The sequence below is a fragment of the Coturnix japonica genome, chromosome 1 (assembly GCF_001577835.2).
Source record: "Coturnix japonica isolate 7356 chromosome 1, Coturnix japonica 2.1, whole genome shotgun sequence".
Classification (NCBI taxonomy): domain Eukaryota; kingdom Metazoa; phylum Chordata; class Aves; order Galliformes; family Phasianidae; genus Coturnix; species Coturnix japonica.
The window spans coordinates 52,460,550-52,472,681 of record NC_029516.1 but is presented as its reverse complement, the minus strand read 5'-3'; the positions used below and the strand labels follow the sequence as shown (position 1 = coordinate 52,472,681).

Genomic DNA, 12,132 nt, shown 5'->3' with positions numbered 1-12,132 from the left:
AAAAGTAGCAGGCAGAATTCTAGATGGATTGCCCAAAGACAAGGGGATTGCAGAAGGATAAATTTAGTCCACAGAAGTAATCCCTTTAAGTCATCGCATCCTTATTTTGCAGTGCTAAAGCCAGCATTCCCCTAGTCCAATGCATCAAGAAACATTATCTCTCTTGACTCCAACTCTTCAGAGAATTGCAAGCATGTGCTATCACTCAACAGGTAATGGCAGTCACTGGGCCTTTGCTATGACTGTGTAGCAAAACCCCACCTGAGAACCCCTAGGGCTGTAAGCAGTTGAAGTGACCTCTCTCTGAAGTGCTTCTTTCTGATTTTCACTGTAGATTATTCCTTTCATAATGCTGTCCCTCTAACATCATGCTGTGCTCTAAATAACACACCTCAGTATTTCAGCATTGCCATTTCAATAAACTAAGCAATTACCTCTCAACTGTGCTGGTCTGAAACGCTACAACATGAATAATCATATGCTTCTGATCCATAGGTATCTGACCAATATCTAAAGGGCAGCAGAAAAAAATTCTAAAGAGATGGTGAGTGCTTTTCAACCCACAGCATTTCAAGAGATGTTATTTTTGTAGGGAGGAGTCCAGAATAGACCTCATCATGTTGGAGAACTGTCCTGATGTGCGTTAATGTAAGTCGTCTCTGGAAATCTCTTCCCCAGATCCTTGGAGAGACCAAGAACATGGACCTGTGACTTTGTGGGGAAGAATTATTCTCTACGCTTAGATTGAAGTTACCGTGAACATCGTAGCAATTTTTACAGCCGTGCAAGGTAAATGTCAAGAATTTAATAGCATCTACTGCAATTCAGCCTTGAAGCACCATAACATTAGTTACAGACACTCAGACTAAATTGAGTCTGGAGGACATTTTGACAGCATCAAACCACCCATTCCTCACACCATACCTTGCCTGTCCACTCCACACCCTTCCAGATGGAGAAGTAGACCAACAGCCAGGCCAGGGCCAGTGTGCCAGCCAGGGGCCAGCGGACAGATCCAGGCTCACCCAGGCCCCCGGACATCTGGTGCATGTTCCTCCTAGGGTGGGAGAGGTTGTGTTAAGGGGAAGTCTGACCCCTGGGGATGTAATGATTGGAGATCTCAGTGGTGGCTGGAGTGTGAAGGGCAAGATGCAGACGTGCACAAGAGCCCACAAGACCTAGAGGGACCTGCGGCACGTGGTGAGGGGCTAAGGGAAGGAGGACAGATGCAGTGAGGCCATTAGTCTCCATTCATCTGACATGCAAATGCACAGTGCTCCCCATCCCATGCCCGCCCCAGCTAGCAGACAGTTCTCCAAGGTCAGGATTTGGTAGGGAGGGCAGCAGCCCCAGTGGACAGGCGGGATGGCTGCAGTGGGGAGAAACCTGGTGTAGGCAGGCTGTGACGTACTCCCAGAACTCGGTGACAGCGCTGGTGAGGTTGGTGGTGTCATCAAGGGAGTAGTTGGAGAAGCAGCGGTCGGTGTTCCAGGTGTTCCCACAGCTCTGCCACGGTAGGTCCTGGGGACATGGCTGTCATTAGCATCACATCTCCAGCAAGGAGTGAAACCTGTCTTCTTTTTAAACTGCAGACACGGGGTTTTTTTTGCAAAGGGGGTGGGCTGCTTATCTGGATGGGCAAAAGCCTTGCAGCAAAAGGCATAAAATGGTTTTCCAAAATAATAATTAAGCGTGAAGCAGACTTTTCCAGGAAATTATATCAAGAACATGATTAGGGCAATGTCATAGCTCTAATAAAATGTAGCAATTCCCTGGATAGTAAGCTATTTCCAATTAACTGTTGGTAATTAATAGCTACTAATTAAAATAGCTACCAAGGGATATTGTGTTTGGTATCACTGTGGCTTTTGGCTAGTTTCACAAAACAAGTGGTTGGAGTTTTCTACACAAAGAACAAACACTGATTTATTCCTTATCTCCCACTCATGCCAAGCCCCAACATGTGAAGAACAATGTAGTATTGCAAACTGGAGGCTAAAAGTCTGTCTATATGAACAAACTATTGTAACATAAGCTTGGGAGTAAATATAAAGCACTGTAGCTATTTCAGGTCATCTCCCCTGATTTTAAGCATTACATAGGAGTTCCTGGATATTTTTACACTGTGGCTAACATCATGGTAGCAGTGCAGTGCTGCAGATTGAACACAGTCAGCTCTGGAGCTGCAAGCAATGAAACCTCAGCATCACAGGCTGTATGAGCACACAGGCAGCTTGTCTGTGCCCCATCATGCCATGCATAATCAGCTCAGATACATCCCTGCACAGCAGTCTTGTTTCCCAAGCACAGAGAAAGCATGACCAAGACATGCAGATAGATGCAGAAGAGCTATTCTGGATGATTTCCCTTTGTTGATAAGGCCTTGGGCTCCAGCTTGACAAAGTCTTTGAGAATATTTGCATCCTTTCCTGCCCAGTTGTGAACACAGTCTCTTTTTAAGATATTATCTGTGTTTTAAGTGCTCTGTGCCATCAGACCCTGCAAGGAGCACACTGTTTCTGCAGAAAGGCTGTGGAAGGACAGAATGGAATGCTCCAGTGCCCCCCCCCCAAGCTATTTGCATCTATCCTGTGATTCTGCTGTGAAGGAAATGCAGCGGCTCAAGCAGAGCCGCAGAGCAGCCCTTCAACCAAGTGCCTTGCACGTCAGAGATGCAACACAGCTCTTCTAGGAGGGGCGGGCATAGGGATGTTTTGTTGCTGCTCTATTTCCTTTGGATCTCAGATGACAGAAGCTGCAGCGGGCAAGATGGGTTCCCTGTTTGGGTTCAAAATAACCCTACTCAGATATAGGAGGGGCAGAGAACAGATGGCAGCCAGGCTCTGTAATTGGCACCTTTCAGGATCTTTCTGGAGAAAGCAAAGGCTGAGAGCCAACATCTGGAGCTGCTCATGGAGACACCAACACTGTCACCAGCCTGGTCTGTGACACCTGAACAAACCAAAGCTGCATCCTAAGATGCATCTTCATGGTTTGATAAACTGTTCCCCAGAAACCAGAGAGTAAGGACCTGCACAGCCAATGCCATGCCATAGAAGTCTGTGACTCACTGCAGTGAAAGAGTTGAAGAGATAGTAGAGAGACCAAGCGATGATGACAATATAGTAGATGTTCAGCCAGAAGGAGAGAACCACAGCTGCCAGCCCCACTCCTGCAAAAGAAGACAGAGAGCAGCATCAGTCTAGGTCTCTGTGCCCAGGTGAGCTCCTAGGCATCACAGAAAGCTTTGTGGCAGAGCCAGAAAAAAAAACAAGGTGATTATCCATGCGGCACACAGCACAGATACGTTGTGCCCTCAAGAGAGCTTCTCATCCACCCATTTCCAGACAGTGAAAATTTCAATGTGCTCGATTGCTCCTTATAAGCAGGATCTGATCACTTCCCCAGATTTTAAGGGTTAAGGACGGGGGAAAAAAAGCCCAAGTTGCTTCCCACCCAAGTCTCCAAAGCTTTGCTTCCCAAACCATTGGAGGCTCTTTGTAGGTGAGTCACCACCTTTGCCAACTTACAGCACAGTACCTTTAAACATTGGTGCTAATTTCCAGACTCCCAGTCCGCCCACAGAGGTGTACTGGCCAAGAGCAGTTTCCAGCAGGAAGAGGGGGATCCCAGCAAACACCAGTGTCAGGAAATAAGGAATAAGGAAGGCCCCTGAAAGAAGGAGCAGTGTTACCAGACGGCTCCCTGTTTCTCCATCAGCACCCGTGTGACAACGAGCAAACTTGCTCAGAGGTGACTGTTTGCAACTGGGCTTGATGCATTCAGAAAGTCTCCCACTGAGATCACCACTTCTTTCCCCTTCTGTGCTCATACCACCGTGGATATTTATCTCTCATATAAACATAAATACATATACCATAGCTAGTGATATCAGCCTCACTTATTTGATAGATACTTGGGTGCTGCTAAATCCAGTATGACAACAAAACCAAACGCTCAGGTGCTGACATTGGTAGCTTGCTCTCATTGAAGTTCTGTCTTACTTGCAGCAGTGCTTTCACATTGAGAAAATGGACACAGTAATATCTGGCACTGGCACTGCTTTCTCTTCTCACAGCTGTTTCAGTCCTTTAGGGAATCTATGACAAAAACCTGATTTGCTCTTATTACAGTCCTGTATACCTCCCCACTCTTTCTCTACGTTTTATCCTTAAAGTTACCAGTGAAAACATTATTTCTATGGACTTTATTATTAGTATGGACCCTATGGAAGTCATCTTGTCACTAGAACTACAGCCATGCAGCAGGTGGATTACTTGCACCCCAGTATGAGAAGAAGCAACACAATAGACAAGCCTCGCCATGTGATTTAAAGGCCATACGAGTTCAGGTCACTCTGACTTCCAGGACTCAGAACAGAGCTCATTTTCCAGCTGCCTGGTGCATGTGCTGGAGTCTGTCATTGTCCCCAAGGAGAACTAAGTCTTGCAGAAGATCCTGGCAGGGGAAAGAGGAGATATTCTATTTGTGCAGCAGCAGCTGGCCAGGTACAGGGTAGCACTGATGTCTGCACCATCCGGAGGGCCCAGCTGTCAGCCCAAGTCTTCTTCTCCAGGTATTAGAGGGGAAGCAAGCATAGAGGCAGCCAGCAGAGCTGCCTTGCAGATCCCAGCCAAGTTCCCCTAGCTGCTCTGTGTGGGCAGGAAAGCATCAAGGCTGTGGCAGCTGCTGGCTCGGGGGCACCCAGCTGAGGACATCTGTGTGTCAAGCAGGGAGTGAACCCAGCTGGGAGAGGCAGGTACCAGAACCCAGCATGGGACTCACAGGGAGCTGCTGTACTGAGGAGCTAGCAGTGGGTGGTGAGGAGAAAATATGCTGTGGGCCTGCATCTCAGTGTCCATAAGTCTGAATTGCAAGCTGGCATACAACCCCAGACTCTCGCCACCGACAGCAGCCTGGCAAAGGAGAGCCAACAGCTTTGAGGGTGGCAGCTGGAGAGACTGCCCATGCAGCATCCTGCCTACGGGCCAGGTTCAGCCCCCAGGCCTGTGAGGAAGCCAGAGGCCACGGATGCTACTGAGCTTGGTGAGGACACAGCGCTTGGCTGGCTTCTGTGCAAGCAGCTAATGAAATGTGGCCACCCCCCTGATGGATTTGCATTTTTCATCTACAGCAAGCCAGAAAATATTTGTGAAAGGTTTTATTAGACTATCAAGAAAAACAAAAACACAACAAACCCAAAACTCATAAACCCAGGTAATCTATCCTGACTTAACCAAAAGTTATTTGGAACAGGGGTAAATCTACCAGCCAGGCTGCAATAGGGCCTTGAACTGATGGCTATCGACAGTAGTGGTGCTGCCCTGAAGGACCAGGTCCCTCAGTAAGCTCTATGAACACACCTAGAGCTGCACTGCCAGCTGTGACATCAGTTCAGAAATGTATACCTAAAATCTGTGTGCCTGGCCTCACATCCTTCAGCAGTTTTAAGCTCTTATGCTGTACAGGGAGGTATAGCAGCCTTAAACCAGCAAACACTGCCCACGGATGAGGAGCTGAGCATTACAAGCTGCTACGTGCCTTTTCTTGGCATCTCAAAGTGCAAATGAGAAGTGTGTGATGCTTATTTAAAGAAACGTTCCTCTCAAGTTATTCAAGCTCAGGATCTGATAGACAATTTTTAGCACTTTCTGAGGCACATTTAGAGTCAGCTTGGAGTCTAGCAAATTCCTGTTGACATCAGAAGGACAGCACAGGGCTGAGTGTTAGTCATTGCTGGGCACACGCATCCATCAGCACACAGAGCCAGTGGGGAGCCAAGCATTTCTTGGGGGTGATGCCTGCTCTGTGCAACGGATGGTGCTCATGGAGCGCTGCCGTACCCAGGGCAAATATCCCCTAACTACACTCCTGATTACAACGCAGAGCAAGTGAGCCATGAGCTGATACAATGTGATGGCAGTAAGCAAGGCCACGGTATTTCCATTCAGTCCAATTGGCCTGTGCGTAATGGAAGCAGCCCACAGCCCACGCCCCGTGCAGTTCACATGCGGGATGCTAAAATTAGCATCCCACCCTCTGCCTGCTCCGCTGGGTCCGTGCCAGGAGCTGCCATCAGATGCAGCACGACCCTTCCTTGACGCTCCCCACTGGCAGCCAGTGACGCTTGTGTGCGTCACTTCTGTCCCTTACAGGCATCAGATGCTCACTGCTTCTTATTGCTGGCTGTGGGAACAGCCAGAGCAAGCCAGGGTAAGGGGAACAAGGGGTGCAGGCTGCCACCAGCTGCACAGCCCAGTATGTGAGGTAGGGATGAGAGCAGGGGTACCAGTTCCCCTGTTACACCTGCCTAGCATTTTTGCTGGCTGCCAGCTGGTCCCTCAGTGTGCCTGCAGCTGCCAGGTCAGAAATTACCCCCTGTGCCATTACTAATACTAATTACAGCATTTCACACCTCCGCAGCACAGTCCCTCTTAGGATCTCAGCTGGTTTTATAAATAGGATTGAATTTATCTCAAATAAATCTCTCCTCTAATTATAGGTATCACCATCCCCACCTTTAAATGTGAAGAGATGGGCAGCATGGATGCAGTGTGTCTGATATTGTGCAGCCAACACAGAGAAGAGGATGGGCTAAATCAGAGCAAATGTGGGTACTGGCACGAGGTACGGGTGCTGGAGTCTGGCTGGATGAGTTCAGGAAACTTGCATCACAGCTCAGAAAATGGCTGGGAGGGACAGCATGGGTGAGCTGAAGAGATGAGAAACAGCCATGATAGCCACAGAAGAAGTAGGTTTTGAAGATGAACCTTGATGAAAGAGGAAAAGGTGTGGAGAAACTAAGTAAGAACAGGAGACCCTCAGAGCCACATGAATGAATATGACCTTCATGTTGGAAAAGTGTTTTTTTTTTTCAACATGGGGAAAATATTCATTCATGCTTAATGATCTTTTCCAATCTTAATGATTCTATGATTCCATGATGGGAACTCTGGGAAGGGGAGAGCTAAGGGGGAAGTAATCACCAGCACAAGAAGGCTGACATGACAATAAAATTATACTTACAGCCTGAAAGGTGGGATGAAGGAATTTGGACTTGTGGGGAACTGTGAGGAATAGCTCAAGGAGGTAAGTAGCGTGTTAAGGAGGAAGGGGAGGTTATTTTACTAATAGGAGAAAACACAGAGGCAGATGTGGGGGAGAACTACTGTCTGCTCTGTTGATGTCAGAGCAGCACATATTCCCCTCTACAAAAGCATCTCTGTGATGACGCCGAAGAAACAGCACCATTTTACAAAGAAAAGCACAAAGGTGTTTTTTATGACTTGATCCAGTTCATGCAGAAAGTCTGAAGCTGGGGAAGGAGCTGGCCTTCTAGCTCTCTTGATTTCTAGCCCAGCACTGTTTCCATCGGCCCACCAGCCACTTGCACAGACCTACACAATCCAGAGCCTGTCCAGGGAACAATGCTGCTCAAAAGTAAGCAAAGGCATTGTATGTTTCTCTTACTGCAATGTTACAACATGATGGAAAACACAGCAATAATAGTGAGGAGGCAAAGTCAGACTGCAGCAAATGAGGACAAGCCCAAATGCAGCAGCCATGGGCAGAGAAACGAAGGAAGAAAATTTGCTTATCTTTGGAAGGCCTCAAGCAGACAGAGATTTCCAGCAAGTTACCCTTGGTTCCACTGCCAACCCTTAAATGAGGTATGGGAAAGGCTGGATCCTGGCTCCACCCCCCTTCAGTCACTCAGGTGCACTGCATGTACCTGAGCTCCCCTGGGTTGGCCCTGCCTTCCCACCAGGTGCTGAATCACTGTTTCAAGCCACAACTTAGCATTTCTACTACACTCACCTCCTCCATTCTTGCCACAGAGATACGGGAAGCGCCAGACGTTTCCCAGCCCAATGGCATAGCCCACACAGGACAGCAGAAAGTCAAACCTCCCCTTCCAAGAGCCCCTGTCTGGGATCTTCTTTTTCTTGGTGCTTGGGGTCTCGGGGGCGATGGGCTCTGGCTCTTCCAAGGCTGCCTGCTTCACCTCGGAGGGAGAGCTCAGCTCCACAGAGGGGTTGTCCATCTTGCCCATGGTGACTCAGACGTATGGCTGCTCTCGCTCAGGGGCTGGAAGAGCAGAAAAGGCAGCCTTGGCCCTGGCCAAACTCAGATGACACTGGAAGTGCTGGGCAAACCTCCTGATAAGAAAGCAGAGAAAGAAATCACCCTGTGTCAGTGTCTCACGTTCAGGGTAGGGCCTCACTTGGCTGAAGTGGAGTCACTGGATAGACTCACGCACACTAGAGTAGCATCCCTGCTTTCCCCAGAGGTAAAACATAGGGTAATTCTGCCCTTTGGAAGAGCTACGGTCACACAGACTGCTAACAATGGGCTTAGAGCTGTTTGTTACCAGCATATAGCAAACGCTTCACCTCTTCTCTCCCCCTCATCTCAACACTTGCTCTGTGAAAAGCTCTGGGACCAGCGTTCATGTGTGAGCACAGTAACAGTGAGCTACCCGCAGAGCAGTCCAGCAGAAACATCTGTCTGGAATGTTGAAGAGACAGTGGAGAAGCACACAGCAGAGGAGATACATCTACCTGATCCAGGCTTGAAACTGAGGGCATCAGCCATGGACCCATCTGAGAAATAGTGTGGCTCAGCTGCCTATGCATGGCTGGTGTCTGTATAGCTTTTGCAACAACACTTGCACTAACGATATGAATGGATATAGGCAGCCTGTGAGCCAGAGATCCCACCAAGCCAGGATTCTGTATATTTCCTGGCTGTGTCCTCTCCCCTCAGCACCTGCCCTTGGCCAGTGCAGAAGATGGGCCTGGGGCCAGTAAGGTCTTGGCTCTCACTCATGTCTCAAGCCATTATCCAGAAATGTGAATTTAAGCCTCCACAAGGGGCCATCACTGTGACCAGTGCTGCAGTCTGCCAGAGAATTCTGTTGACAAATACATTCCCAGATGCAGAAATCAGAAATAAATGTCAAGTGGATACATCAAGAAACAAAGCAATGCTATGAGGAGGTGGCATGCCCTAGCAGTTAAAACTGGCCCTACTTGAGCCTCTTATTCTTGCTAGCCTCATTAAGAAAACAGTACCCATTTGCCCTGCAGGATGATTGTGAGTTACTAAAATTTTTTGAACAGAGACACCCTCCCAAACCCAGGCTAAATGACAGCATCATCTCCTGTTTACTCCATGGCTACAGCAAATGGATTTCCTTACTCTACAGAATTTGTCATGGAGGTTAGAAAAACTGCCAATTACAAAGAAAATAACTGTAATTCATTCCACTATAATTCATTCTGCTACATCAAGAGAATACTCCTAGCTGTAGGACAAAGGCTGAAACCAAAGCTCTTTGAGCTTCAAAGCCAGCCTGGAGATGCATGGTTCCTTTAGCCCAAGGGTGGTTGCAGGTAAGCCCAGCAGTAAGTGACAGCACACAGGTGCCTCATGGGGAGAAGAGACAGTTTCAAATAGCCCATGATGCAGATGCCAGAAGAAAGCATTTCTGGACACCCAGCACAAAGGCTAACGGATCTCCTTTTCCATCTTTCACTTCGTAACAGCACTGTCACACCAACTCCCAGCTCCTCAGTAAGGCAAGAAGTAAAAAGATTATATGAAGCATGTAGGAGGAAAGTAAAATAAAGACAATTTATAAATCAAAACAGAAGAAATAGCACCAAAACCCTTGGGAAGAATTCAGAGCTGGGCTAAGTCAGGATAATTAGCTATGCCTGGAGACATAACAAATCAGGCTCAGCAGAAACCATTTTTAGGTTTTTTTTCCTGAGACAAAAACCAGTAGGTAAGCTGTTCCCTCAATATATATATCCTGCTATCCCTGTGCTCTTTTCATCTGTTCTTGCTGCCATAGCTCAGTAGCAATACTGTACATAGGTGATAACACTCTATATTTCTTGTGCTAGAGGTTAGGATGATAAAGAAGCAGCAGACCATACTGGCAGTTTCTTCTACCCTGAGAACTGAGTTCCATCATCTCCAGCTCAGGAAAAACAAATTCTGCCAGTCTTTAACTAGATTTATGTATGTTTTTCTATAGCCAAGGTACACCATGAAAACAGTGAAATGAAATCACTGAAGGTCCATTCCTATCTACTGTCCTGTCTCTTACAGTGGTAGATGGTTAGATAAAAAATATAGGACCACAAGAAGTTTGGAGCAACGTCTCTCATTGTGTATTCAGCTTCCTGAGCTAGATTTTGCACCTGCATTTTGAGGTTTAATCGAATCTGATGGATTTTCCTTCCATCAGCTGTCAGAGAGACATCTGTCAGAAAGACATTTAGCCTTGGGGCAATCCTTTTCCACTCTTCCCTCACCATTGAACACATTACTCAGTGAAGAATATGAGCAGTGGGACATATAATCTGTCTTGAGAAAGCTCTGAGTAGCCTCCAGGCTGTGGATGACCATCGGATCATAGGATCATTAAGGTTGGAAAACACTAAGATCATCCAGTCCATCCACCAATCCATCAGCCCACTAAATCATGTTCTTCAGTGCCCTATCCACACATTTCTTGAACACCTCCAGGGCCGTTGGCACCACCACCTCCCTGGATTGGCACCACCACCTCCCTGGACAGCCTGTTCCAATGCCTCACCACTCTTTCTGAGAAGAATTATTTCCTAATATCTGATCTGAACCTCCCCTGGTGCAACTTAAAACCATTTCCTCTTGTCCTATCCCTGTTACCTGAGAAGAGGCTGAGAAGAGACCGTCTTTGCATTTCCCATGCATCTGCTCTCAAGTGTCCCAGTACCTCATCAAACATCTCAAATAAAGCACAGAAGTCTTAAAAAACAACTTCAGTTGAGGCTCAGAGTGTGCTGAGAAGAGCAATCTGATGCCTGCAGAGTGCGACATCCCTGAGATTTGCCCTTCAGCCATGGTGGCAAGGTCCACATGTCCCTTCCCGGGACACATAGATCTGGTCAGGAAAAATCCTGGCATCATCTGCTCCCAGGTGCAGTGTTTGACTTCTCTGTTTGGACACAAGTTCACATACCAGTCGAGCAGTCCTATCAGGACAAAATGCACCAGCTTCTCTGCTTGACCACATGGTCTCTTCCATTCCAAGTGCAGGGCTGTGTTGACAGCCTGGAGAAAACAGAGTGGGCACAGCAGCTCTGTCATGTCACATTATTTGTTCTGAAAAGCACATGGCGCTTTGGGCACAGCAAAAAGCCTGAAGGACTGAGAATGATAATCAATAAGAGCAGAGTTACCAGCTGGAGGTGGGCTGTGCTTGGCAAGGCCTTGAAAACAAGGTCAAAGAGTTTAAACACGACACTGCAGCAGGTTTCTTATTCAGCTTCTTCTAAATGCATCGTGAACTGAAGCCAAGACTTTAGAAACAGCCAATAAAAACAGAGGTTAGAAATCCCTAGCAGTAAAGCAGCAACCTTACTTTCACAGCGGCATGCAGGAGGCCTGGTCTTCTATCATTCAGGTTGACAGAAACAATTGCATTTGTCTCCTGTGGGTGCAAAGCCAGGCTGAAGAGCCTTCTGGAAAATAGTCCTCTGCCTCCTTTTTGAGGGGTTTAAGAAAAAAGCCCTGAAAATGTATTACCTCCACTTGAAATGCTGCATCCTGAAACTGCTAACAATGGTGACCTTTTCGCTTTCCCCTGCTTTGGTGTGAAATATTAACAGCCTCCTCAAATCTGACAGAAACAAAAATTTCAGGGGCATAAAATTGCCTGAAATGAAACAGTAAGATTACTTGTGGAAACGTGAGGAAAGAAATGCTATCACGCCTTCCCACCTCTTCTTTGTCAGAGCTGAAACAGCCATGCAAATCACTTTTGACCTGTGCAGGTAGAGCTACAATTAGTTTAATTACACAGTGTGGACTGTTGTTCACTCAATTAAACTTTTCCTTCCATCCACACCATTTTAATGACAGCCAAGTAGCCCCAAGGCTCTTGCTTCATGTTTGGAGCCATGACCAGCTGATCAGGCCACAGCAGGCTCTGAGCTGACTTTTGGCTGGCAGCAGCAGCAGCATATGCTTGAGCTTCCTGCATCTCTGAAAGCCATGGGTGACAGAGCTGCTCTGGAGGCAAGGGACAGACCTACAGGTTGGATCTACCAGGCTCTGAGGTCAAATACCAGCTTACAG

At 47.4% G+C, this 12,132-nt stretch overlaps 1 protein-coding gene across 1 annotated transcript in view; it reads right to left on the bottom strand.

Moving 5' to 3' along the window:
* LOC107315443 (sodium- and chloride-dependent GABA transporter 1-like) overlaps positions 1 to 9,806 on the bottom strand; it is a 31,600-nt gene extending 21,794 nt beyond the window's left edge. Inside the window, exons 1-5 of the mRNA XM_015865841.2 lie at positions 7,819 to 9,806; positions 3,541 to 3,672; positions 3,072 to 3,172; positions 1,412 to 1,521; positions 925 to 1,057 (exon numbers count right to left, since the gene is read on the bottom strand). Coding sequence (XP_015721327.1) covers positions 925 to 1,057; positions 1,412 to 1,521; positions 3,072 to 3,172; positions 3,541 to 3,672; positions 7,819 to 8,053 — 711 coding nt within the window. The 5' untranslated portion in view covers positions 8,054 to 9,806. The remainder of the gene's footprint in view (positions 1 to 924; positions 1,058 to 1,411; positions 1,522 to 3,071; positions 3,173 to 3,540; positions 3,673 to 7,818) is intronic.
* Between the last annotated feature and the right edge of the window lie 2,326 nt (positions 9,807 to 12,132).